Raw genomic sequence first — 26,096 nt, 5'->3', positions numbered from 1 at the left:
TCGAGGTTTTGTGGCAGGGGGGAGGTTGAGGCTGGAGCTGAGGCTGAACTTTCCCCCCCGAGAGGGTTTGTCAGCCCCTGTGCCAGGCTGCCCAGGGAGTGCCCAGTCCTGGAGGGATCCCAAAGCTGTGGTGCTGAGGGCTGGGAGTCAGTGCTGGGCTTGGAAGAGTGAAGTCAGAGCTGGGACTGAGCATCTTTTAAAGCTCTTTCCCAACCAAAATGATTCTGTGATTCTATTCCCAGCCCCACAGAGAGCTGGACAAAGACCATCCCAAAGGGCTTCCCCATTCTACCCCCCAGCCCCTCGCTCTTCCCCATGGCAGGAGGGATGCCAGGGCTGGTTGGGCATCCCTGGGCTCCTGCCCTACCCCCTTTAGTACCTGGGGCTGGGACAGATGAGCATCTCCTCTGTGGTTTTACTTGGAGCTGAGCTCCTCCCTGAGCATCTCCCAGGTCAGAACCATCCCTGAAGCACCACAGAGCCAGAGTCTTAGAAAAGATCCCAGTTTATTAGAGCTTCTCCACGTCAGAGTTTTACAAAACAATGTATTTACAGGCAGGGGGAAGGGGTGAGGGGGGGAGTGGGGTTAACTCAACCCTCTTGGAGTGTGCTCTTTGTAAGGGGAAGGGAAAGGGCTACACAGGACAAGGGAATCAAATCAGCACAGTCACAAATCACATTGTTCCTTTTTCCTTTGCAAAAAGCAAGAAGGCTGGAAGAGGCTGCTGCCAGGCACAGCCCAGCCGAGGGGTGAGCTCCAGGAAAGGCAGCTCAGGCCTCCTGCTGCTCGCTGGGAGGATGAGGATGGTGCAGGAGGAGCTGAGAATGGGTCAGCCATGAAGGCAGCCGGTGCTGCTGCCCCTGGGCTCTGGGCTCCAGCTCTGCCCCCTTCCCTCCAGGGGAGCAACAGCCTGCAGCAGCCAAACTTCTCCCTTCCAGTCCCACAGCCCTGGACTCGCTGTGCCCAGCAGCCAAGTTGGACAAAGGATGGAAGGAGGAGGCCAGGGTGTGGGACAACAACCATGGGAGGGATCCTGGAGGGGATCCCCCCCTCCAAAATCATCCCCCCATGGTACCAACTCCTTTACCCCCAAGCAGGGCTGAGGAGCAGAGGAAGGGTGCGGACGGCAGGGCTGCAAACACACCCAGGCCTTGGAACCTTCTGTGCCAGCTTGGTTTTGAACCTGTGCCACTGAAATGTGCCTCTGAAACACAAAAGGGTTTGTCCTTTTCCTTTTGTTACTGATTTTATTGGCATGATTAGGAAGCTTCAGTTAGAGATGTGCCTCGGATGACTCCGCTCGTTCAAGTTGTCCCCAGGAGCCGCTTCAGCCACAGAAAGGACGTTTCCTCAGACCCCAAACAAGGAACTTCTACCTGGAGAGGTGAGAACATGGAAGGGTCTAAACTCAACCAGCAGCTCTGCCTGGTGAGGAGTCGTCCTTGGTGCTGGCAGCGAGGTAGAGGGAGGGTTGGAGTTCACAGTTGGGCCGTGCTCTGCCCGGAGGAGCCGCCACTACCGCACGGCTCAGTCGGGGCCGGTGGTTACGAGTCTGAGTGTGTCCCTGAAGGCCCTAAAGAAGGTCCTTAAAGGCCTAAAGAAGGTCCTTAAAGGCCTAAAGGTCCTTAAAGGCCTGTCTGCTCCTTGACCCAGCCACGCAGGCTGGTGAGGCGACTGTACACTCCAGGCTTGTTCCTCTGCGCGCAGCCGTCGCCCCAGCTCACCACGCCGGCCAGGAACATGCGCCCGCTGGGCTCCACGCTGACCAGCGGCCCCCCAGAGTCTCCCTGTGACACAACAAACAGCAGAATAAGCCCCAGTTCCTCCTGCAAAGCGACAAGAGCCAATGCCAAACATCAATCCCAGTGTGGCCAAGGGAGAGGTTTTGGGACTGAGGTGGCTGTGGAGCGCAGCTTGCTGCATGGAGGAGGAAATGGAAACACTGCAGAGGGATCAGACAGAACCCCCCCAGGTATGGCAAGAAGTGATTTCATCACACATATGTCACTGTGGCCCTCCAAGGCTTGGACGGACACTGGGTGGAAACTGTCTGGAAGGCTGAGCCCAGAGAGAGGAGGGGAAATAGGGTGATGGGACAAGGGGTGATGGACACCAGCTGGAACACAAAATGTTCCACTGCAACAGCAGGAGAAAGTCCTTTGGTGCTGAGGTGAGGGAGCCCTGGCCCAGGCTGCCCAGGGAGGGTGTGGAGGCTCCTTCTCAGGAGGTTCCCAAACCCATCAGGACACGTTCCTGTGCCCCCTGAGCCAGGGGAAGCTGCTGTAGCAGGGAGTTGATGAGCTCTGCAGGGCCCTTCCCACCCCACCACTCTGGGCTGCTGTGAATGGAGTTAAATCCAGTTGTTGGCCAGTCCCCAGTGATGTCCCCCAGGGTTCAGTGTTGGGGCTTGTTCTGTTTAACATCTTTACCACTCATCTAGGCCAGGGGATGCAGTGCACCCTCACTTTGGTGCCGACACTGAGCTGGGCAGGAAGGGCCTGCAGAGGGCCCTGGCCAGGCTGGAGCCATGGGCTGAGAGCAGCTGATCTTGATGATCTTAAAAGGTCTTTTCCAACCAAAATGATTCTATGAAGAGCCCCAGTGGCAGAAGGAAAAGCTAAACCTTGCTACCTCAGGCCCTCAGTAACCAACTGGGGCGTGCTTGGTGTTCTGCTCCCACCTTCAGACCATTTCCAGCCTCAGTCACACGCCAGCTGTGCCCAAACCAAGCAGGACCCATCCAGGTTTGGATTACATTATAGTATGAGTGGGAAGAGGCTGCATCTTGGCAGGTGAGGCCGTGGGCAGCCCTGGCAGCAGGTACCTGGCAGGCGTCCACGCCGCCCGTCAGGATGCCCACGCACATCATGCGGGGGGTGAGCTGGTCGGGCAGCAGCTGGTTACACACTGTCTGGTTGATGAGGCGGATTTCAGCCTTCTGCAAGATGGAAGCTCCAGTGCCTGAGGGGAGAAAAGGGAGGGAAGTAAAAGCAGGAGGCATTTCTCAAGCAGTGTTTCCCCTCCCCTGTGTGTTTTGCCCAGGCTCTGAATGAGCGAGGAGCTGTCAGGGAAACCCCCACGCAGACGACCCCCTTTCACAAGGACCAAGACATTCCCTTTGCATCATCTGATTCCAGCCTCAGGGCAAGCCAATCTGTGCTTAGAATCACAGAATGGCAGGGGTTTGGAAGGGGCCTTTAGAGATCATCTAGTCCAACCCCCCTGCCAGAGCAGGTCCCACCTAGATCAGGGTTAACTTGTGACCAGGCAGCCTCCACTGCTCCCTAAAGGGGAACAGTTCTCCCTTTTAGCCAGGAGAAAAGGAGGCTGAGGGGACTCCCTGCAGCAACCTGGCAGGAGGTTGTGGCCATGGGAAGGGGAGGTTCAGACTTTGCTCCCAAGGAATAAGTGACAGGACCAGAGGAAACGGCCTCAGGTTGCCCCAGGGGAGGTTGAGGCTGGAGCTGAGGCAGAACTGTTTCCCTGAGAGGGGTGTCAGCCCTGTGCCAGGCTGCCCAGGGAGCTGGGGCAGTGCCCAGCCCTGGAGGGATCCCAAAGCCCTGGAGCTGAGGTGCTGAGGCCGTGGGTCAGTGCTGGGCTGGGCAGGGTGAGGTCAGCAGTCGGACTCCAGCAGCTTCAAGCTCTTTTCCAACCCAAACAACTCTATGATGAAGCCCCAGGTGCTCACCTCCTTCTGAAGTCGCCCCCCATCCAGTCACCCACAGGTCCTTGCCCACTGGGAAGTTGTGGGTGGCATCTGGCAGGCAGATGGGCTGGATGACAGAGGAGAAGGTGACTGGGCTCTGCAGCTCCAGCACGGCGATGTCGTAGTCGTAGGTGTAGTCGTTGAAGTAGGGGTGGGAGATGATGCGCTTCACTTTCCTCGTCTGCACGTTGGCACCGTTGAGGCTCCCTTGGTCAGTCAGGCCCAGGTAGACTGTCCACAGGCTGGGCTCTGAGTACCTGCAGGAGCCACACAACAAAGCCCAGGGGGAGGTGAAACTCTTGAAAGCAGTCTCCTTTTGAAACAAAGGCCTGTAGAAGTTGTTTTACACCTACCTGATGCCCTGGAGCTGCAGGAAGCAGTGGGCTGCTGACACCAGCCAGCTCTGGGAGATCAGTGAGGCCCCACAGATGTGCCCTTGGCCCCTGGCGTGGAGACTGACCTGCCATGGCCACTCCCCCACGTCTGAGTTCTGCCCTCCCACGATCCGAGACTGCCTGGTGTAGGAGCGAGTGCCACAGGCTGCGAGGGCAAGGACAGCACAGCATCAGAGAGGCCCAGAGTGGTGGGGGCTGGAAGGGCCCTGCAGAGCTCATCCAGCCCAAGTCCCTGCTACAGCAGGTTCCCCTGGCTCAGGGGGCACAGGAACGTGTCCAGGTGGGGTTGGGAACCTCCTGAGAAGGAGCCTCCACACCCTCCCTGGGCAGCCTGGGCCAGGGCTCCCTCAGCTCAGCACCAAAGGACTTGCTCCTCCTATTCCAGTGGAGCTTGTTGTGTTCCAGCTTGTGCCCATCACCCCTCGTCCTGTCCCTGGCCACCACTGTCACCCCATCCTCTTGACTTCCACCTTTTACCCCTCTTAAGTCTTCTCCAGGCTGAACAGCCCCAGGTCCCACAGCCTTTCCTCAGCTGACACATGCTCCAGTCCCCTCAGCACCTTGGTAGCCCTGATGTGTCACTCCCAGTCTCCTTCAACACATCCAAGCCCTTGGTGCCTCTGGGCTGCCTCCTCCACTACAAATGCCCCATCACCCACATCAGGGGCGGCTGATGCCATCAGCACAGGAGCACAAACACTCACTTGGCTCACATATTTCCTGGTAAACACCCAGACAACCCCCTGTGTGATGTGTGTCAGCCCTCTTGACCAGTGCAGACACTCCCCAAACTGCAGAAGGACACAGTCTGGCTCTTTGCAGATGGAGGTGTCACACAGGAAGATCCAGGGGCTCTCTCTGCCACACTTGGATCACACAATCATTTGGGTTGGGAAAGAGCTTTAAAAGCTGCTGGAATCCCAGCTCTGACTTCACCCTGCCCAGCCCAGCACTACCCTCAGCACCTCAGCTCCAGGGCTTTGGGATTCCTCCAGGGCTGGGCACTGCCCCAGCTCCCTGGGCAGCCTGGCACAGGGCTGACACCCCTCTCAGGGAAACAGTTCTGCCTCAGCTCCAACCTCAACCTCCCCTGGCTTGTTTCTCTAAGAGGCCCATCCATGTATCCTCTTCCCCAGGGCACTCACCACAGTTGTCCTCATCAGAGCTGTCCTCACAGTCCTGCTCCCCATCACACTCAGGGTTCTGTTTGCTGATGCAGTGCCCGCTGCGGCACTTGTACGTGTAGTCCTTGCAGGTCACGGTCGTGCGGGCTGCTGCGGGCAGGACCAAAGCAAGAGGGCTCAGCCCCAGTTCTGGGGAGGCTGAACCATTTAGGAAGCCCTTCAAATTCTTCTGGACATCCCTCACCATGCCACAGGGCACTGCCAGGGGAAAAAGGGGATGGCAGGCAGCCCCTGCTCACCGTTGCTGCAGCTGCCCTCGTCGCTGCCGTCGCCGCAGTCGTCTTTGCCGTCACACTGCCGTGCCTGGGGGATGCACTTCCCGTTGTCACACTTGAAGCTGTCTGCTGCACAGCCTGGGGGAAGAGAGATGGGAGGGCATGGATCCCACCTGGACCTCCAACACGTGGCTGTTGCCATCTTCCTTCCCCCCAGGCAAAGGAAAGCCTCAGCAGCCACAACATACAAACAGTAATTCATAGAATCGCTGAGTCATTTTGGCTGGGAAAGAGCTTGTCCTGTCACTCAGGAGAAACAGAGCCCCAGCTCCCTGCAGCCTCCTGCCAGGGAGTGTCAGAGAGTGCTGCTGGCTGCCCTCAGCCTCCTCTTCTCCAGGCTCAACACCCCCATTCCCTCAGCCCCTCCCCAGCCCCTTGTGCTCCAGCCCCTTCCCCAGCTCAGTGCCCGGCTCTGGCCACGCTGCAGCCCCTCAGTGTCTTGGGAGACCCAGCACTGAGCACAGCCCTGGAGCTGCAGCCTCCCCAGGGCCCAGCACAGGGGGACAATCCCTGCCCTGCCCCTGCTGCCCCCCCAGTGCTGATCCAACCCCTCCCCAGGCCCTTCCCCTCTGTATTCTCCAGTCCCTCTGCCCCAGCCTGTCGTATTACCAAGGGTTGGTGAGGCCCAAGTGCAACACCCAGCCCTTGGCCTTGTTAAACCTCTTATTACCTGCATCCCCAGACTCTTCTTCTCTACACAGCACACCCTCAGCAATGCAAGCTGCCCTTTCTTTGCCCAGAGCCCCATTCCCCCTCTGCACACTTACTGCACTGCAGCTCGTCGCTGTTGTCGCCGCAGTCGTCCACGTTGTCACAGACCCAGAACTTGGGCTTGCACCAGCCATTCTGGCACTTGAACTGCTGGTCAGTACAGGCTGGAAAGGGAGAGACATATATCAGGTGGAGAGACGTGCAAAGGCACCTGTGGAACCCCCAGCAATCCCAGCCCAGCAACAAAATCCACCCCCTCGTGCCTCCCAGCTCAGCCGAACCACACCAGCCCCGAGCACGGACTAGAAACAACACGTGCCCAGCTGGGAGGGACTGGAAAGGGAGGGACATCCCAGTGGGAGAGGGTTAGATTAGCAGGAAGCCACAGCTCCCATGGTGGGAAAGGATCCCAAACTGACAGGAGGCTCCTTGAGACAGGGAAGTGCTGGAGAGAGGCCAGCACAGGGCTACCAGGATGATGAGGGGGCTGGAGCAGCTCTGTGAGGAGGAAAGGCTGTGAGATCTGGGGCTGTTTGGTCTGGAGAGAAGGCTGAGGATGGACTTTATCAATGCTGATTAAAACCTAAAGGGTTGGTGTGGAGAGGGTGAGGCCAGTCTTTGCTTTGTGGTGGCCAGTGACAGGACAAGGGGTGATGGGCACAAGCTGGAACACAAAGTTCCACTGGAACAGGAGGAGAAACCCCTTTGGTGCTGAGGTGAGGGAGCCCTGGCCCAGGCTGCCCAGGGAGGGTGTGGAGGCTCCTTCTTGAGAGGTTCCCAAACCCACCTGGACATGTTCCTGTGTCCCCTGAGCAAGGGGAACCTGCTTCAGCAGGGGCTTGGGCTGGCTGAGCTCTGCAGGTCCCTCCCACCCCCAACCCCACCACTCTGTCCTTCTCTGATTCCAGATCCCCACACCCACTGCTTCTCCCTGTGCTCTAACCCCGAGGAGCGAGGCAGGCAGGTGCCTCTGCAAAGCCTCAGCACCAAGCCACATTCCCCAGAAGACACATCCCCACATCAGCCACCCTCACAGGCTGAGCCAACCCTTCCCCTGACCCAAAGGGCAGACTCACTGCAGCCTCTCTCATCGCTGCCATCCACGCAGTCCAGCCACCCGTCGCAGCGCATGCTCCTGTCGATGCAGCGCCCCGTGTTGCACGTAAACTTGCCAGGGCAGGCTGAGAGGGGAGAACAAAGAAGAGGGTTAAGACTCTTGTAAGAGGTTTCCCAATTTACAGGGGCACAGAGGAGGGAGAGCCTCCAAGCCTCAGGCAAAGCAGTTCCTCCCCACACACACACACACACACACACAGGGGCCGGGGGTTGCACTCACGGTCGCTGGAGTCGTAGGACAGGTACTCAGCAGAGAAGCCAGTGTCTGTGTAGGACTGGTCTGAGTGGAAACGCACCTCTATCTTGTTGCTAGCACTGACCACCACAAACTGGGACCTTTCCCCACAGTACCTGCAGGGAGGAGACAGCAATGGTGGGCAAAGGGCTGTAGGGCAGCACCAAGCCAACCCAATGGCATAGCTGGAACTCCCTGTGAGCACAAAGGGTCACTGCACACCCCAGAGACACGGGAATCACAGCCACTGAGTCATTTGGGTTGGAAAAGAACTTGAAGCTCCCAGCCCAGCACTACCCCACAGCCTCAGCACCTCAGCTCCACGGCTCTGGGATCCCTCCAGGGCTGGGCACTGCCCCAGCTCCCTGGGCAGCCTGGCACAGGGCTGACACCCCTCTCAGGGAAACAGTTCTGCCTCAGCTCCAGCCTCAACCTCCCCTGGGGCAACTGGAGACCATTTCCTCTGGTCCTGTCACTTGGGAGCAGAGCCTGACCCCCAGCTCCCTGCAGCCTCCTGTCAGGGAGTTGCAGAGAGTTATGGCTTTGGAATCCCTCCAGACATGGGACTCAACCACCTCCCTGGCACAGGGCTGACACCCCTCTCAGGGAAACAGTTCTGCCTCAACTCCAACCTCAGCCTCCCCTGGGGCAGCTTGAGCCCATTTCCTCTTGTCTCATCACTCCTTACTTGGGAGACCAACCCCCACCTCACTCCAAGCACCCTCCTGCCTCCTCATACCCCAAATAGCCTCAGCACACTCCTTCCCATGGCAACTTTTAGAGGAGCACAGGGTGTTTTACAACAGGATGCAGCCCCTCCACTCAGGCTGTGGGAGCCCTTGATGCTCACCTCGTGCTGTTGACCTCCACATAGTCCTTGGTGCAGGAGGTGACAGGGATCCCAGGCTCCAGCACGAAGAACATGTTGAAACGCACCTTCACGTTCTTTGTGGAGGGAACCTGCCAGAGGAAGCAGAGCCAGTGACACACTGGTTTTGTAGAGCATAGAAAACAGGGCTGAGTTTTGTAGGGGAAGGGTTTGGAGGGAGGTAACTGAAGATTGGAAGTGCAGCAGGAAAAGCAGCACCTTCCTGCAGTGGCTCTGTGGCTCTAATGGGCATTTAGACAGTTGCTTGGCTTGTTGAGCTCAGAATCCCAGCTCAGACAAGCACACAGAGGGAGGCTGAAGCCAGCCCTTTGTGCCTGTTCTCCCAGAGCAGAAGGTTTCTCCCCACACCAGCTCTGCCTGTGCCAAAGCCCATGTGCTCTAGTGCAAAGCCACAGTTAATGGGGGGCTACAAGTCTCCCACAAGGTTCAGGCCTCTCCCAGCTTTTGGCACCAGCTCCAAAACCCTCCCTCCAGTGACACCAGACTAAGTCCTCAGGCTGTGGGCTGCCTTGCACAGTGTCCTGCGTAACCAAGCTCACTTGGCAGGTACATTAAGGCAAAGAGAGAAGCCCATCTTACCTCTATCTTCCAGACACAGTCCATGGCTGGGGGGTAGTGTGCTGGGTAGTAGGGAGTTGTGAAGGTGCCACTCTCTCCTTTCAGAGTCCCACCACAGGCTAGAAGATAAGCAGGATGATGGCAATGGCTTAGAGGTTCAGAGATTCACAAGCTCAGGCAGGAAGGGGAAACAAGATGCAGCAGTCTCTAACAAGGTTAAGTCCATCTCTAGAGACAGCAGCTCAGCTCCACAGCTTGGAGAGAACCCAGGAGAGCAGTTAGGTTCTTCCTGCAGACATCAATCTGCATTTCTGATCCAACATCACTCCTTTATTTGCCCTCACCAAGGGACAGCATTACAGCAGCCATGGGCAAGGCAAGCTCCAGGAGGCAAGACACGACCTTCTCTGGAAACAACCCTGGCAAACTGACCACAGCCACAGCTGCCTGCAGCAAGGAGAGGTGGGAGGAACTGGGCCAAGGTCTTGCCTCACCTTTCATCTTTGGGAGCTGGAAGAACTCAGCCTTAAAGCCAGGGAATCTCCCCTCCTTGTTGGTAACCAACGTGACGAGCAGGACGTTCTGGGAGGACAGGAAGGTCAGGTTGTAGGAAGGGGCATAATTCCCACAGAGCCTAGGAAGTGAGGGCCAAAATCCATTAGACAGAGCTGCAGGGAGAGCCTCAAGCAGCACAAATCACCTCTGAGCAAGGAGAGAAGCTCAGTTCCCAGGAGGATTTCTCAGTGCCACCCTTGCCAAGCTGATGCCAGAACTGGAGAGCTGCACGGGAAGCTACTGAGGACCCTCACCTGACCATAGCATGAGGCTCCACAGGGCTCAGGGAGTTGTACACCTTGATGTAGTCACTGCCATCCCTGCACTGCTCCAGCTCCAGTGTCTTGAAGGTCAGGCTGATGACAGAGTTGGCATCTGCCCTCAGTGCCCAGTAGCAGAGAGCGTTGTTGGGGTAGGGGCTGTTGGGGAAGCCCGGCGTGGTGAAACTGGTGACCTCCCCTTCCTTGGCATGGAGAGCAAATATGCAGCTATCTGCCCAAGGAGAGCAGGGGAGAGTTAACCAGGGTAAAAAAAGAGGTGGTACTGCCCTGCCTTTACCCCAGGGACGCAGAGCTCAGCACCCTGGGGAGTCTGGCTGACCCAAACCAGCTCCAAGCAGCAGGCGGAGGTTTGCCCTGCACGTGGAGCACGTCTCTCCAGGCCCTTCCCCACCCCACAGGGGAAACCACCACCCCAAAGAGGCCATCAGGAGGCTGCAGAAGGGCTGTACTTACTGTCTCGAGATGAGGAAGCTATGCTGGGGTCAACAGCTGCAAGAGCAAACAGAGGTTGGTCACCCTGGGGCTGTGGAAAGTCCCTGGGCACAAAGCTGGAGCTGTCCCTGGGATGGGAAGCTGTCCCTTGCTGGTGGGGTCTGTCCCTGCAAGCTGCCTGGGCTCTGGGGGCCTGAGTCACAGAATCATTGATTCATTTGGGTTGGAAAAGAGCTTGAAGCTGCTGGAGTCCAACTGCTGACCTGACCCTGCCCAGCCCAGCACCACCCCATGGTCTCAGCACCTCAGCCCCATGGCTTTGGGATCCCTCCAGGGCTGGGCACTCCCCCAGCTCCCTGGGCAGCCTGGCACAGGGCTGACACCCCTCTCAGGGAAACAGTTCTGCCTCAGCTCCAGCCTCAACCTCCCCTGGGGCAACTTGAGACCTTTTCCTCTTGTCCTGCCATTCATTACTGAAGAGAACAGAGTGACCCTCATCTCCCTGCAGCCTCCTGTCAGGGAGCTGCAGAGAGTGCTGCTGGCTGCCCTCAGCCTCCTCTTCTCCAGGCTCAACACCCCCATTCCCTCAGCCCCTCCCCAGCCCCCTTGTGCTCCAGCCCCTTCCCCAGCTCAGTGCCCGGCTCTGGCCACGCTGCAGCCCCTCAGTGTCCCTGTGGCAGTGAGTGAGGGGCCCAGCACTGACACAGCCCTGGAGCTGCAGCCTCCCCAGGGCCCAGCACAGGAGGAATGATCAAGCTTTTCCTCCTCAGGAGGGAGGATTCCCTCTTGTCCTTCTGCAGCTGGGCTCAGAGGAGAACAGACAGGTCCCCACACTCCCCTTCCCAGTGCTTCCCAGTGCCAGACACCCAGGGCAGGGCTGTGACTGGCAGTTTAACCCCCTCAGTGCCAGGCAGAGCACTCACGGAAGGCGACGACCGACTCCACCTTCAGCAGGGGGTTCCTCAGACGGGGGTTCCACCTCTGCACCAGGCTCTGCTTGTCTGCCATGGCCCTGTCCAGGCTCTCCTCACGGTACTTGGGGACAAGGAACTCTGACCAGTAGTAGGCAATGATGCTGCCTTCACTGCAGGGGAAGGGAGAGTGTGGGGTGAGAGCAAGGACAGAGGCAGGAGGGCTCCAGCACCCTGCATCAAGGTGATGAGGCACGAGAATGGCCGTGGAGAAGTGAGAGTCTCAATGAGAAGTGAAGCAAGCTGTGCCCTGCCTCTCAGGCACCACACACTGGGGTTCTACTGCACCACAGCTTGATTTTCCCAGGACATATCAGGTAACAACATGCACTTCCCAGGCTCTTTTCACTCTCTTGTGGCACTCAGGGTGACTCCTGAGGTGCTCCCATGCCCAGGAACGAGGATATGTGGCTGTGTGGCAGCCCAGCACTACCCTCTCCATCCTCTGGCAGGCTTCAGACAGCACCTACCACTCACCTGAAAGCAGTTATCACTGTCTCTTTGTGGTAAGGGCCAATATCTGCATGATTCCTGTAGATCTCCTCCACCTGAAAGGTTTAAGGAAAGGTGTTGAGCACATCTGGAAGCTGAGGATGAGGGGGAGGCCATGGCAAATCAGGGCACATACCCAATATCCCTGGCTGCAGGAATGTGCAGGGGCCAAAGAGAGGAAGAGGAGAGAGTTGAGAGTCCCAGAAGAGCCCAGACCTGTACAGCACAGCCTGCTGTGACTCAGCTCACCCTGCTCTTCCCCAGGGAAAGCACAACGGACACCCGAGGCTGAAGGGAAAGGCAAGACCAGCCACAGGTTCAGCAGGGAGAGCAGACACCCTCCAGGCTCAGCTCCCAGCCCTGGGATTTGCTCAGGCAGCCTCCTCCAGCACACAAAGGTGGCAGAGGCAAGGAGATGCTGTTGCACTGAGGCTGGAGCTCCTTGTCCCCAGCACGGTGAGCAGGGCAGAGCTGAGAGGAGCCAGAAAGCTCCAAGAAGCAGTTTTACATGCAAGATCCTCAGAGAAGGGGGGAAAAAACAGTCCTGCTCATAGGGAGAGGGATGCATGAAAGCTCTTACCGTGCTCTTCACCTTCTGGGCCAGCATGAGGAACTCTGGGGAGCTGGAGTTCTCATAAGCATCAAGGAAATCCCAGTTCAGGACCCGCAAGTGGCCGTTGAAAACCTTCCTGACAGGAGCGTTCCTGTCTGCAGAGCAACAGAGAGGGCACTCAGGGCTGGCACTGCAGCAACAGCAGGGCCCTGGGGAGAGCTGTGGGGCAGGAGAAACGGTGCCCCACACTTCCTGGAGCTTTCACAGAGGTACAGAAGGCAGATGTGAGGGATACTGGGCAAAATGGCTTTTCTAGTGGAAATGGTCTGGAGAGGAGGAGGCTGAGGGGAGACAGGAGCACCCTGCAACTCCCTGACAGGAGGCTGCAGGGAGCTGGGGGTTGCTCTCTCCAGGAATGAATGACAGGACAAGAGGAAATGGCCTTAAGATGTCCCAGAGGAGATTTAGATTGGAGCTGAGGCAGAACTAGATGGGGATGGCAGCCTCAACATCATCAACTCCTCCCTGACAGGAGGTTGGAGTGAGGTGGGGGGTCGGTCTTTTCTCTCCACTAATGAATGACAGGACAAGGGGAAATGGGCTCCAGTTGCCCCAGGGGAGGTTGAGGCTGGAGCTGAGGCAGAACTGTTTCCCTGAGAGGGGTGTCAGCCCCTGTGCCAGGCTGCCCAGGGAGCTGGGGGAGTGCCCAGCCCTGGAGGGATCCCAAAGCCACACAGATGAGGTGCTGAGGCCGTGGGTCAGTGCTGGGCTGGGCAGTGTGAGGTCAGCAGTTGGACTCCAGCAGCTTCAAGCTGTTTCCCAACCTAAATGATTCTGTGCAGAGTGCCACCCTGTGTGCCAGCACCCACCAGACAGCTCACTCACACTTGAAGTGCCAAACGAGGAGGCCGGTGACGAGGGAGATGAGCAGGAAAGCGACGACGGTGACGGCGACGACCACCCGCCGCTTCGGGCCACGCTTCTCCATCTTCTTGGAGTTCATGGCAGGGAGGAACTCCACCCCTTCCTCCAGGTTGTTCATGTCCTAGGAGAGGAGAGAAAGCAGGATGGTGGAGAGGTTGTTCCCAAAGGTTTGGTGTGGAGAGGTCATAGAATCATGAAGAGCCCCCAGGATGGTGGGGGTTGGAAGAGACCCCCAGAGCTCATCCTGCTACAGCAGCTTCCCCTGGCTCAGGGGGCTCAGGAACGTGTCCAGGTGGGGTTGGAAACCTGGAGAAGGAGTCTCCACACCCTCCCTGGGCAGCCTGGGCCAGGGTTCCCTCAGCTCAGCACCAAAGGATTTGCTCCTGATGGAAGTTCCTGTGTTCCAGCTTGTGCCTGTTCCCCTTCGTCCTGCCACTGGCCACAACAAAGCCTGGCCCCATCCTCCCCACACCCACCTTCAGGCATCTATCAGCATTGATACATTGCATTGATAAATCATCAGCATTGATTTCCCCCTCAGTCTCCTCTTCTCCAGCCTGACCAGCCCCAGGTCCCACAGCCTTTCCTCACAAGGAAGACGCTCCAGTGCCCTGAGCATCTTGGCAGCCCTGCACTGGCCTCTCTGCAGCACTTCCCTGTCCCTCTGCAGCTGGGGAGCCCACAACTGGACACCACCAAGCCCAGGACTGGACACCACCAAGCCCACAACAGTCCCACCACCAAGCAGCCAGGAGCAGAGGTCCCTGTCCATGGCAGCTCCCAGGCCATGCCTTGGTGCCAGCAGCTCCTCAGCCACCCCACGGCAGGATAAACCCTGAAGGCTTTGGCTTTGCTTTTCCAAACACAAACCATTCCCTTTTGTGCTTTGGCCTAAGACAAACTCCTCATCTCCAGCAAACACTGGGGCAAGTTGTCCCACACCCTGCTGAGCACAGAGGGTCACAGTCCCACCAGCATCTCTGCCTGCTGGCAGAGGAAACTGCAGCCACCAAGTCACCCCTGCAAAGCCCTTGGTATGTGGCAGGTGTCACCCACAGCTCCTGGGGCTCAGCACACTACCAGCAGCATTCCTGTCAAAGAAGAAACCCAGCTGTTTCCTCCTCTTTGCCTTGGCACAGCTCTCTGCCTGGCTCCTGGGCACAGCACTCCTGCATTTCTGCCTGGCACCTCCCATTCAGGGCCATCAGGGATGAAAAGCAACAACCCTGAGGTGAACACACCAGGCACCTTCCTGCAGCTCAGCACCAGCCAGACCCTCAGGAACTGCTTGGAGAGAGCAAGTCCTCAAGGCAGCTGCTCAGGAATGAGGAACAACACCCCTAGGGCAGAGCTCTCAGTGCTGTCACCACCCCACCCCAGGCTGTGTGAGGAAGGGGAAGGTCCCTGTCCCAGTGCAAAGCCCTCAGTGCCCTGGGGGTTTCACTCTCTCACACCTTTGGCTCACCTGCCCTCCATCCTTGCCCAGCTTGCATAACTGCCCCTCCAGCCTGTGTTCAGCAGGGCTGCAGACCCAGATGGTTTCAGAGGCTGCCAGACAGCCCAGAGCATCCTCAGCCCAGGCAGCCATGGGAGCCCAGAGCAGCACCTTCCTCCTCAGAGCCGCCACACCACATCTTCTGCTTCCTTCTTGTGCCTCCCTCAGGTAGGAAGGGCTCTCTGCCTGCTGCAAACTGCCCAAACCATGAGGGAAACCTCACAACCTTCCCACTTTTGCCCCCTCCAAGCCTCCAAAGCAGTTTCCTGGGCAGCAGCACAGGGCTGTGGGTGCCAGTGAGGACACAAAGTGCTGACCCTGCCTTCAGACACACCCCTGTGCTCTGGGAAGTGTCCTCTCTCTCAACCCTGGACTGACACAAACATGCAAATGTCACAAGTCCCTGAAAGTCAGGAAATAAAACAACCCAACCAGCAAAGGGCATCCTCTCCCTGGCCTGTGTTTTATACTGCACATCTCATCCTCTCCCATCCCTGTACCTCACCCACACCGTTACATCCCCCAGGCAGCTGCTTGGGGGAGCTGTGAGCTGTCACATATCACAGCCTGAGTCAGCACTACTGATCCCTGCAGAGGATCTGAAGCATCCCCCAAGCACCACAAGAATGCTGCATCAGGTTCTGCCAGGCAGGTTTCAGACAAGGCCCCATCTCCTGACCTCTGAGTAAGAGGCTGAGTCTTCCCTGCCCATGCTTGGCACAGAAAGCACCCACCTGACTGTGGCATCCCCAGCTCCCTCTGCTGCTCCCCAGCACCCTTGTGCTCCAGCTCCTTTCCCCAGCTCTGCTGCCTGTCCCTGGACATGTTCCAGCCTCTCTGGCAGCTGAACACAGCCCTGGAGCTGCAGCACTGATTTGAACCTCCTCTAGTCGCTGCACCATTTCCCTCCCAGGCACTGAACACCAAGCACATCAGCAGATGTCAACCAGAGGGGCTCTAAATGCACACCCTGCTCTCACAACTCCCCAGGAGACTGTCTCAAGCTCCAGGTGCCTCCAGGTCTGACTCTCTCACCCTTCTCAAGGAAACTACTCCAAAACCCATTAGGAACAGGAAACCTTCCTGGATTTGCTTCAGTCACAGGTTCAGTTGCTTCCTCCTGCTCCTCACCTCAGCATGCCAGGCCAGGGAGCCATGTGCTCATCAAGTGAAAGGATCAGGAAGGCACAGCCTCCTTTCTTCCCTGTCTCACTTTCCTCCAGAGCACTGACTCCACGAGGAAACTGGCAAAAGGAGCACGAGCAGAGGGACTTAGAGAGTGCTGGGAGGTGTCCTGCACACAGCTCCTCCATGCTGAGAGCTCAGAGAGAAGCGTGAGCAAACCTTCCCACTCCTCCTTCCCCAAGCCACACACACAGTGTGTTTTTAGACAGGCAACTGTCCTCTGCCAGACTGGAGCAATCAGATGTGGCTGATGGTGCCAGCAGGGAATTTGGCAGGCACCTGGGGATGGTGGGAGATGCCACAGCCAGCTCTGGGCTGGAGGTGGTGCTTCAAGGACAGCAGAGATCTATCCACAGCTGGCAGAGGCCAGAGAGCAGGGCTCTCCAAGCAAGGCTTCTGAGATGTGTACAAAGCAGGCTCCATCTGGGATCAGTAGCTCCTGTGGAAGCTGATTTCTGGTTTGTCTGGTGCTTCTGAGGATCACAGAAGGGAGGGAGCAGATGTGAAACCAAAGCAGTCTCACTGCAAAAGCCCCACTGCCTGGCAGCCAAGGGGAGGAAGCTGGGAAAGACAAACTTGGAGGTGGGACCTGGGGAGAAGAGTCATTGGTTGACAAGGCCAAACTCCTGCTAGGTAATTACACCCTGCAGCTCCCAGCCTCTGTATCCAACAGGCAATTCCCATCTCTCCTTTTCTAACCACACCTGCCTCAGGTGCTATTCAATAGAAAACAAGCATCCCAGGAGAAGAGAGAGCAAATGAAACCCATCAATGCCCCACCTGGCTCAGAGCCTCTGGGATCAGCAGGGTGGGTTGAGAGAGGCAAGAAAGCTCTCCTTTCCAAACCTGAAAGCCAACACCAGGCTTTGTGGTGCTGGCAGAAGGGGAAACAGGCAGCAAGGGAAAAACCCAACCCAAGGCAAAAGACATAAAAGGTGCTGAGAGATGAGGTGTGCAACTGCCTTCACCCAAGCACAGCCACTGCAAACCCCAATACTCCTCCAGGAAAAGATGTGATAAGGACACATCTCACTCCTGATAAGAGATGGATGGAAAGCAGCACGTGCCAGAGTCATGTTTCTGTGAGGCACACTCCTGCTGCTGCTGCAAGGGCAATGAAGCACTGAGCAGACTTTGCCAGTGGATTGTTTCTCGTCTCCAGTTCCTCATGCAGAGCAATGTCACTATAAAATGATGCCATCACAACCAAGGAGGGGTTATGGAGCGGGAAAGAAAGGACACAGAGTCCTCTGGAGCTTCCAAGCACAGAGGGGAAGGGCAGTAGTGAAAGATCCAAGTTGCACACACCTATTTGACACACCAGCCCCAGAGCTCAATCCTCTACAACGTTCAGTCGTCTTGTGACCCATCCTGAGTCATCTGAGAAACCAAATTCCTTTGGGTTTATTACAGAAGAAACTGAAGTTAATGTTTGCACAGGACAGCACAGGCTTGGCCTCCTGCCCTGCACCAGCCTTATCAGTGCAGCTTTGTCATGCTCCTGGTTCTGCCCTAGCAGAGCCTTTTGCACTTCAGTCTTTGCAGCTCTCAGTGGGAGATAAGGCTACTTAGAGGCCTCATACACATACCTATGAGCCACAGAATTCCTCTCTGCAACACACTCATGTCTCAAGACCAGATGCAAAACACGCCACAGATGCTAAGAGCTGTATTTCAAACAGTGCTGGGACAGGACGTACTGTCTGAAGCACAACAAAGCCCTGGGGCAGCCTCCCCAAAGCAGCTGCGCTCCAGACCTCAGCACAACACCCCACACCCCTCACCACAGAGCCACTGACATCCCACTCACCCTCCTGCCTCACTCTTCTAGCTTGGAAGTGGGATCTGCCTGGTGATACTTGAATGTTTGGAGCCAAAAGCAGAGGAAACAGCAGCACCTGAGACGGGGCAAAGCCTTTGTCTGGCAAATCCATCCCCACCAGTGACCCCTCCTCTGCCCCAGCCAGGCCCTTGGATGTGGAGATGTGTGATTCACAAGTGGCCACGGTGGCCTTTGGATGGAAATGGGTTGTTATACCCTAGGCATGGTGAGAACCTTTGCTCTGGTACCTCTAAAACACTCTCATTGCTCCCTTGATGGTTTTACAAAGTGATCTTTTGTTTGCTGAGCAAAGGTCTGGGGAGCTCTCAGTCAGCCTCGGCCTTTTTCTCATCCTACCTTCCTTATCCCTGTTTGCCTTTGGCACCAACAGCAGCAGAACTGGCTGGAGCAGCAGCTCACCCACCAGCCACCACCCCAGAGAAAACGCTGTGCACCTCTCCAAGGAAGAGCAACAGCTTCTCCTTGCTGTGCCCGAGAGCTGCCCCAGCTCCTTCTCCCACTGCAGGAGGAAACACAGTCACATTGCAAAACAACTCACGTTTGCTCCACTGTCATCCCTCCCCAGGGAGCCAAGTCCAACGACAGACAAATTCCTCTGGCTGCCAGGAAGGCAGCTGCTGTCTTTGGGGAAGCCCTCCTGGAGCAAATCAGCTGCTCTTCAACTGATGCAGGGCCAAAACTGATCCAGTACTGAGGGAAAGGGGCTTGGCATGCAGCTCCCCCGGTGTACAGGGAGCTGCTGGAGCACTCAGCCCTGCAAACCTTCCCTTTGCCAAGAGAAGGAGCTGGGCAGGGAGGTGAGACTCACACAACCGTGTCACCCTGCCCAGCAGGGAACAGGGAGCTGGAGCTGAGAGGTATCAGGCAGAGCATCTCCGTCCTGCTGCCCTCACAGGGGCTGGAGGCGAGGGAAGCCTAGCTCAGCTTTCTGATGGGTGCCACATCACAGCTGCTACAGAGCTGAGCAGCAGCCAGCCTTCAGGAGAGCTGGAGACCCACTTTTGAGACAGCTCTGAGGCACACAACAGCCTCTGCACCTCTCCAAACCCAGCAGTCCCTGCCAGAGCCTCGGCCAGCGCCGCTGGAAGCCAAGGCAGCAGCTTAAGCCAAGGCAGCAGCTTAAGCCAAGGCAGCAGCTTAAGCTGGCTGGAGTCTCCAAGCAGGCCGATGTATAATTAAGCTGGTTAATTAACAAAGCCCTCTGTTAAAGTCAGACCTTGAACAGGTTTAGTTGGATCTGTTGCTAAACAACCCAGGTGCTTGCCAACACTTCCCCTCTGGGTGGTTTTGGATCTTCACTCGACACCCCCCAGTCGAAGGCGGGACGGGGAAGCGGTCGGGAGAGCTGACACCACACCACAAGAGCCCACTGTCACGGGCACACAACACATCCCCACGCTGTCCCAAACCTGCTCTGGCTTCTCCCACTCCACTGGGACCCGCTGGTTCGTCCCAGCCAGCTCCTCCTCACCTCCCCTGAGCTGCTGGAGGCGGCCTGTGGGATGGCCCCTCACGGCGCCACGCCGGGCAGCCCCGCTCGCCTCCTCACCCTCTTGGCTCAAGGGAAAGCAGCGGGGTGAAAGGTTTGGAGGCCATTCCCAGCTGTCTCACAGCCCCTGGCCCCTGCTCTCACCTGTGCCTGGGTGCTGTACCTCATGCCGGCTCCCACGGCGGGCGCTGGGCCGCGCTCCATGGCCTGGCGGCTGCCGGCCGCACTCAGGCCGCCATGGCGTGGCTGCTGCTCTCCTCGCCCAGGCACATCGCCCGGCTCCTCCTCCTCCTCCTCCTCCTCCCCCAGCCCCGGGCAGGTGTGGGGAAGCTGGAAACACCCCGCAGGGTCCGTCCCCTGCTGCTCCCTGTGTCCCCGGGGTCCGTGGCTGGGGAAAGGAGGGGAAGCCGTGCCCTGAAAGCCCCGAGCTCTGAGTCATCTGAAGGGACATTGCTTTGCTTTAGGAAATGAAACCAGAAAAATCTGCCTTTTACCAACGGGAGCCACCCCACAGCTAGCAGGAAGGATCAGCAGCACTCATGGGCACAGCAGTTTGCAGGGCAAAAAGCTTTATGGAGGTCTTCACCCCTTTTGCCAGATGAGAAGAACCAGCAGGCAGCCAAACCCACTTTTGCCCCAGGGGACGTGCCCCGCTGCTCCCAAAAATGGGATGCTGAGAGGCTGCCAAGGCAATAGATTCCCTTTATCCCAGCCTGAAACCTGCTCTGAGGTAAACTGCAGCACTTCAAGAAGGAGTCACCTCTTCCTAAACACCAAGTGACACAGCACACAGCCTTACAAGCAGAGATCACACACATGTACCCACGTTTGGCACTTCCAAGAGCATTGCTCACGTATCAGCAGCAACTCCTGGACACTGCCTGGTATTAAAAGTGCCCCCAGAGGTAAAAAAGAACCCAACAGCAAAGCCCTGGGTTGTGAGAATGCTTGAAAGCAGGTTTGAAAGAGGGCTTTTAACACCCAAACCTGCATTCCTGACACAGTCTTACCCCATTGTTTTTCCCTCCTTGCAAAGCTGACACCTCACACCCTTCCCCCACCATTTCCATTTCTCACATTCAAGAGTAAGTCAAGATTAAAGATAGTTGGACCAACATCATCTTTCTTGGAAAGGCTCTTCCCTTTTCTGCTTTACATTGTGCAGCCTTTAGCAACATGTGATATCCCCATCAATCTGTCTGAAGGCTGGACTGCTGATCTGAATCCCTTTCCACCAATGGAGTCCAGGCCTGGAACTGACTTTCTTTGGTTTTCCTCACAGCTGAACAGTTAAAGTTTCCCAGGAAGCCGGTTTGGGTGTGATTGGGGTGTAATTGGAGTTGCCCAGGGGCCTCGGGTGATGTTTTGTTTCCCCTTTGCTCTGCTCCCGCAGAGGGCAGGTTTTGCATCCCTTTTGCAGGTGTTTCTCTTGGGGGAAAAAGGTGTCAGTTTTCTCTTGAGGTGAAAAACACAACTTCACTTGTGTGCTTTGCAAGACATAACTTCTGGAAGTGCTTTCCCTGCTCCCTCAGCAGCTATGAGAACCACCTCCCCCACCTCTCTAACACAGCAGGAAGTATCTCCAGCTCTAAGGTATTCCCCTTCAAAAGGTGGCTTTGTTAGTCAGCCTGCTGAAACTACCCAGGCTGGCTGATGTCAGAAGCTGCTCTCAGCCCTCCCTCCACTGCCCAACCCTGCCCAGAGCTCTGGTTTTACAGCCACTCCCTACCTGAGCCTCAGCCTGACTTCATGCCCTCGTGAAACAGCATATTTGAAGTGTTAAAGCAGCTGGTCCCGGCTCAACCACTGCTCTTTGTGCAAACTTCTCCTCTTTTAGCATCCCAAGTGATCTCCTCCGGGCCAAACACCCCTTGCTGTGGGATGTGGCTGCTGAGATGGGAGATGCAGGCTCATTCTTTGAGGCTCAAGGTGTCTCTTGCAATGATCCACAACTCCCTGGCTTCAGGGAGAGCTGAGCCCAGTGTCCCCTGTCACTCAAGCCATTGCCATTTGACAAACTAATTCATCAGGGGATGCAATCAGAGTGGGAGAAACAAAAAGAAGCAACAAACATGCTAAATACAACCTTCTACAGCTGGGAGGCAGCTGCTTCAGAGGACAGGATTCCCCTGCTGAAGCAGGGATTGACTGTGTAGCTGGATGACCACTGCAGGTGATGAGAGCCTTCCCTTTACAGTCCCCAGAACATGACAGCAGCAATTCCCAACAAGCACATGCTTTTGTGGTAAGACACTTGCACGTGTCTGTGTCTCACAGAGGGACACTGAGCCCAGCTAAATCACAAGATGCAAGTGAAACAGAAGGATCGAGCCAACTTACCGGTGGCAGCAGTCAACGACAAAGCCTCTGCTTCTTGCTGCTTCTGTCAGCTCACTCTGTCACCTCTGTTGTCTCTCCCCTATCAGCCACAGCAGCATTAGGAGCTCAGCAAGTGGAGGTTTAACGAGCCTTTAGGAGGAAGGAGAGGGTTTGCTTCAGGCACACCAGTGAAACTTGAGAACCAGGTCAGTCTTTTGTCAGAAGCCTGTTGCAAAAGTTAAAGGCAGGAGAGTCCCAGGTGAGATGGGGATCAGCTGCTGGAGCAGCAAAGGCTGGCTGAACCCACAGGATACCTCCACATCAGCTCCCAGCCCTGGGAATGCCATCCATGAGGAATAAAAGGCAAAAGAAGAGCTGTTTACTCATGGAATGAAGGCAAGTTGCCCACGGGGAGGGAAATGTCTTCTGTCCAAGCAGCTCCCGGCCTCACCAAGGAGCACAGTCCATCCACAGCAGCCAAGGGCTGGGGCTTCAAACAGCCAGTGACAAAAGGTTTTTTCCTCCCTGCAGCTGTGTTCTCAAGGATTCTGTTCTCAGTGTGACTCCTGGATTTCACTGAGGGTGTCCTCCCACCCAGATTCCTGTCAGACAACCCCGAAACCACCCCATTCTCTGTCTGCAGTTGCAGCCTTCAATCCGGTCTGGCAACTTCCACATACAGAAAAGATTGGGAGAGAGATAAAACTCACAGGGGTGTCCTGTTACTTTGCATTCCAAAGAGTAAATAAAAGGCTGATTCAGTGGGAGGAGAAGGAAAAGAGTCATCCAGCAGCTCCGTGGTTTGCAGTTGAACTGGCAGCCCCCCTCCTGGAGAGCAGAGATGGGCACAAGGAACCGTTGGGCTGGGGACAGCTCAGCAGACAGCTCTTCCTCCTTTCAGGCCTTGCAGCAAGCTGCTTGGTGTGACTCAGCCTCTTCCATTACAATGCAAGGAGAGTAATCACTGACTTTGGACAAGGGGATCTCTGAGAGTGCAGTGAGTTGCTCTCCACTGGCCACATGCTGCTTTGAGGCTGAGCTGAGAGGTGGTGAGGCTTTTCAGGATGCTGCTCAGGGATTACTGTGCAGTTTGGATGGGGATTTATCCTTTGGTCTCAAAGGTTTCTCTGGAGAGATTTAAAAGCCACGTAGCTGAAGTGCTGAGGGACATGGTTGAGTGGTGGTGGGCTTGGCAGTGTCAAATGGAGTGCATTTGATGAGCTTAAAGGTCTTTTCCAACCCAAACCGATTCTATGATGTTAAGAGCAAGAGCTTTGCTTCCAAAATGTGACTTTGACAGGGATCACAAGCAGCTTTGCCCTCCTGAGCCCACAAAAGAACAAAAGGCACTAGTGACCAGCTCCATGGATGATGTGGGCAGGAGAGTAGGCAAAGGACATGATAACGTGCAGCCAACTGGTGATGAGAAAGTCCACCCTCAGCCCTCCCACATGCCCCACACAGCCCTGAGCCACGGTTTCAGAGTCAAAGGGGATGTTTTCTTCAGCTTCATGGTGCCAAAAGACTCCAAGGGAATCCAAAGCCCTAGGAAATAGAACATTAGCTTGCTCTCAGGACTGTATTACTAGCTGTGTCTCTTTCTTGAGCTGTTCTGTGGCTTGTGAGAGAAACACACAGTTGGTAAGCTCTGAATCAGCAATAGCAGTGTTTTCCAGCCAAAGTGGGAGTGGGACAGAGTGGACAAGCTGGATTGCCTGGTTTCTGGCACTGTGGTGTTTTGAAACTTGCCTGAGCACCCAGGCACACCCAAGATTCCAAGTCAGGTAAGGTCCTGTCTGCCTGAAGAGCTGCAAACGCTCCAGCTGATGCTGTGGCTTTAGCTGGGGGTAGAGATGGCAGACAATGCAGTGCAATTACCTATTTCTCTCTGGTTTGTTACAAACAAGGAGAGCTGCCCCATGCCACCTTAAACAGAAAAGAGAAGTTCAGGCTCTGGGTTGGCCTTACCTGAAATGATGGGTCATTGAGTCGCTGCAGCTTGAGTTACTTTGCTCCTGTAAGGGAGTTCTGTTGCACAGCATGAGTGGCCTGAGAAGCTTAATGATGAGCAGCAACTCCAAGGTTTGCTTTTAACAGTGTTCTTGGATTGAATGTGCATTTCCAACTTCTTGTGGCCCCTCTAATTTCCTCAGTTTCTAACTCAGTCCCAGATTGGTGGAGGTTTGGAAGGGCCCTGCAAAGCTCATCCAGTCCCAAGCCCCTGCTAAAGCAGGTTCCCCTTCATCAAGGAGCACGGAAACGTGTCCAGGGGGGGTTGGAAACCTCCCAAGAAGGAGCCTCCTCACCCTCCCTGGGCAGGGAAGAGGGTTTGGAAGAGACCTTGAAGCTCATCCAGTCCAATGTTCCCCCAGCACTGCCACAGCCACCACTAACCCACATCACTCAGTGCCACATCCACACGGCTTTGGAACCCCTCCAGGCATGGGGACCCCACCACTTCAAGGAAGTTACTTCAAGCAGCTGAAAAGCCCAAAGTGCCAGTACCTTGTGTGATCAAGCATATTTCTTTTCTACATCCAGCAGCATACCTTTGTGCATGTATCTCATCAACACCAAGCAGCCATTGTTCCCCCTCCCATCCCCCAAGCACAAACTCAAAGAGTTTTCCCTTGTTGCCAAAAACTCATTGAGGATGACACATTAAATGCACTGGAGTCAACTCACCACGTTTCAAACTGAGCCAGCATCTTTGCAGGTCCTCTTCAAGCAGCAGCATCAGCACAAGGTGTAAACCAGAGTGACCTTGGGCAGGTTTGCTGTTCTCTCCTCTGGGCCATGACGGCCTTGCTCTGGGGTTAGCACGTCCACTTGTTGGTGCTGCCTCCTCTGTTTGGATGGCCACCTTCTGTGGTGTTGCAACATCACCTGGAGCTCTGAATGATCAGCATCTTTCTGCTTCAAGGATCTTGGTTCTGACAGGTGACTTGCAAACTGGAGTGAGAAGCAAGGTTAGAAGATTATGGGTGCAAACCTTAACCAAAGTGGTTTGGTGAATGCTTCCAGTCAGAAGGAAACACAAATGGTTCTTGACATGTTTCTCTCTGATGTTTTCAGCCTTCAGTGAAGGATGCTGAATGCAAGATTGATGCATTCTCCAATGGATGAATCCAGGTGGAATGGGTCACTTTGCACAAGATGCTTCATCCCTAAATGGAATCATTAAAAGCCTCAATTTGAGTTCTGTTTACAGTGCAGAGACAGCAATGGTTCCATCCCCAGTATGATTCCTTCTATGGGAGCAACCAGAGGGAGGCCAAATGAATTGCCCTACCATCTCCAGATGGTTATTCTGCTCCTTGATATCCCATCAGGGGTTGGCTGGTGAGAGGCAGGGTGGGACAGATGGGCTCTGTGGTTCACTAAAACGACTCCTGTGTTCCAATACCCGGTGCCAAAACTCCCATGAAATGCTGCTGCTAAGGTTGTACCCCAAAGAGCTTCATCAGTGATGACACCCCAGAGCTTTCAGCAAATGAGCAAACAAGGTGTCAGGCTCCTGTTGGATGGTTCATCAAAGATCTCCTTTGATGTACAGCACCTCTGACCTACCCACATAACTATGATTCCAGTCAAGCTCAGATTAATTGGTTGCTATGGGGCAACCCCAGCAACGCTTCTGTTGGGAGTCAGTTTCCATCTGGGACATGGCAGCACGTTCTCCTTTCCCCACAGCTCTTCCCAATCAAGTCACTGTGGACAAAAGCCTTGAGTTTCAGACTGCCATTCCTCCAGTGCCATGTGAAAGCCTCCAGTGCTCACTCAGAAGAGTCCTGAGGTAGATGGGGCAAGCACAGGAGCTGACTCCATCCAGACCTGCTTCTAGTTGCCTTGGTTCAGCTTTGCCACGTGGAAAACAAGCCACAGGGCTTTTGCATTTTACTTCCACTCTGTGCCAGGGACTTCCTTTGGAAAAGGAAGGATCAGCTGTTAAAAATGACACAGCTTGATGTTCAATTAACTGTTTGCCTTTGAAAAGGAACTTGAAGCAACACCCTCCACCCCCTGAGGCGAGTTCTTTGGGCTGTGAGGGCATCCTGCTGAGGTTTAGAACAGACATGTCCTCCATCCTTTCAACAAAGGTTAGAAAGGCTTTCACAAGGGCCTGCAGCAGATTGTGTGGCACTATTCTCCTGCTGGAAAGGTTCAAGCTAAGAAATGCTGAAGGCTCTTGGATGAGCATCTCCCAGTGATGGCAAACAGGCTGCACTTCCAGTTCTTTCAATAAAGCAGGTCATGGCAAAGCTGGATCAGGCTGAGAGCTCCTCTTTAGTTCCAGGCAAGACAAACAGGTGGGGAAGATGGGTAATGTCAGTGTGATGCTTTCTTTTAGGCCTTTTTCCTCTGCATGTGTGCTCCAGCCAGAACAGCTTTTAGTCCCCAAAGAGGACAGAGGAGCAAGCACCACCTAGAACACTTTAAAGACACTCTCCTCCAGTCCCACCACACACCAGCTTGAGCCTCTCTCT

General features: G+C 55.7%; 1 protein-coding gene across 3 annotated transcripts; it reads right to left on the bottom strand.

Annotated features, from left to right (window-relative positions):
- Window positions 1-506: 506 nt before the first annotated feature.
- Window positions 507-22,278, bottom strand: ST14 (ST14 transmembrane serine protease matriptase). Of its 3 annotated transcripts, none has more exons than XM_062014099.1 (19): window positions 21,631-22,278; window positions 13,240-13,399; window positions 12,382-12,509; window positions 11,787-11,857; window positions 11,262-11,422; window positions 10,360-10,395; window positions 9,880-10,117; window positions 9,565-9,704; window positions 9,092-9,189; window positions 8,474-8,583; window positions 7,609-7,739; window positions 7,349-7,453; window positions 6,329-6,436; window positions 5,526-5,639; window positions 5,248-5,376; window positions 4,061-4,247; window positions 3,690-3,964; window positions 2,826-2,962; window positions 507-1,788 (listed from the first exon to the last, which is right to left on the bottom strand). In XM_062014099.1, exons 2-19 carry the CDS (start codon window positions 13,394-13,396, stop codon window positions 1,627-1,629), a joined length of 2,487 nt encoding a protein of 828 aa, XP_061870083.1. In that variant the 5' UTR covers window positions 13,397-13,399; window positions 21,631-22,278; the 3' UTR covers window positions 507-1,626. The 3 variants fall into 3 exon arrangements, with proteins under 3 accessions (XP_061870083.1, XP_061870080.1, XP_061870082.1); XM_062014096.1 differs by lacking the exon at window positions 21,631-22,278 and adding an exon at window positions 19,435-19,553; XM_062014098.1 differs by lacking the exon at window positions 21,631-22,278 and adding an exon at window positions 19,435-19,553 and having other exon boundaries at window positions 5,248-5,373.
- Between the last annotated feature and the right edge of the window lie 3,818 nt (window positions 22,279-26,096).

This window comes from Colius striatus, chromosome 23, assembly GCF_028858725.1.
Source record: "Colius striatus isolate bColStr4 chromosome 23, bColStr4.1.hap1, whole genome shotgun sequence".
Lineage (NCBI taxonomy): Eukaryota > Metazoa > Chordata > Aves > Coliiformes > Coliidae > Colius > Colius striatus.
The sequence above is the reverse complement of the archived record's forward strand: the minus strand, read 5'-3'. Positions and strand labels throughout refer to the sequence as shown.

Excerpts from the sequence above, each read along its gene's own strand:
- ST14 (XM_062014096.1), bottom strand. The coding sequence starts at position 19,494 with ATGGAGCGCGGCCCAGCGCCCGCCGTGGGAGCCGGCATGAGGTACAGC. Across the intron at positions 11,423-11,786 it reads ACAGTGATAACTGCTTTCAG|TGAAGGCAGCATCATTGCCT; the intron begins GTGAGTGGTAGG and ends CTTCCCCTGCAG. Across the intron at positions 8,584-9,091 it reads ACTGTGTCTGGAAGATAGAG|GTTCCCTCCACAAAGAACGT; the intron begins GTAAGATGGGCT and ends TTCCTCTGGCAG.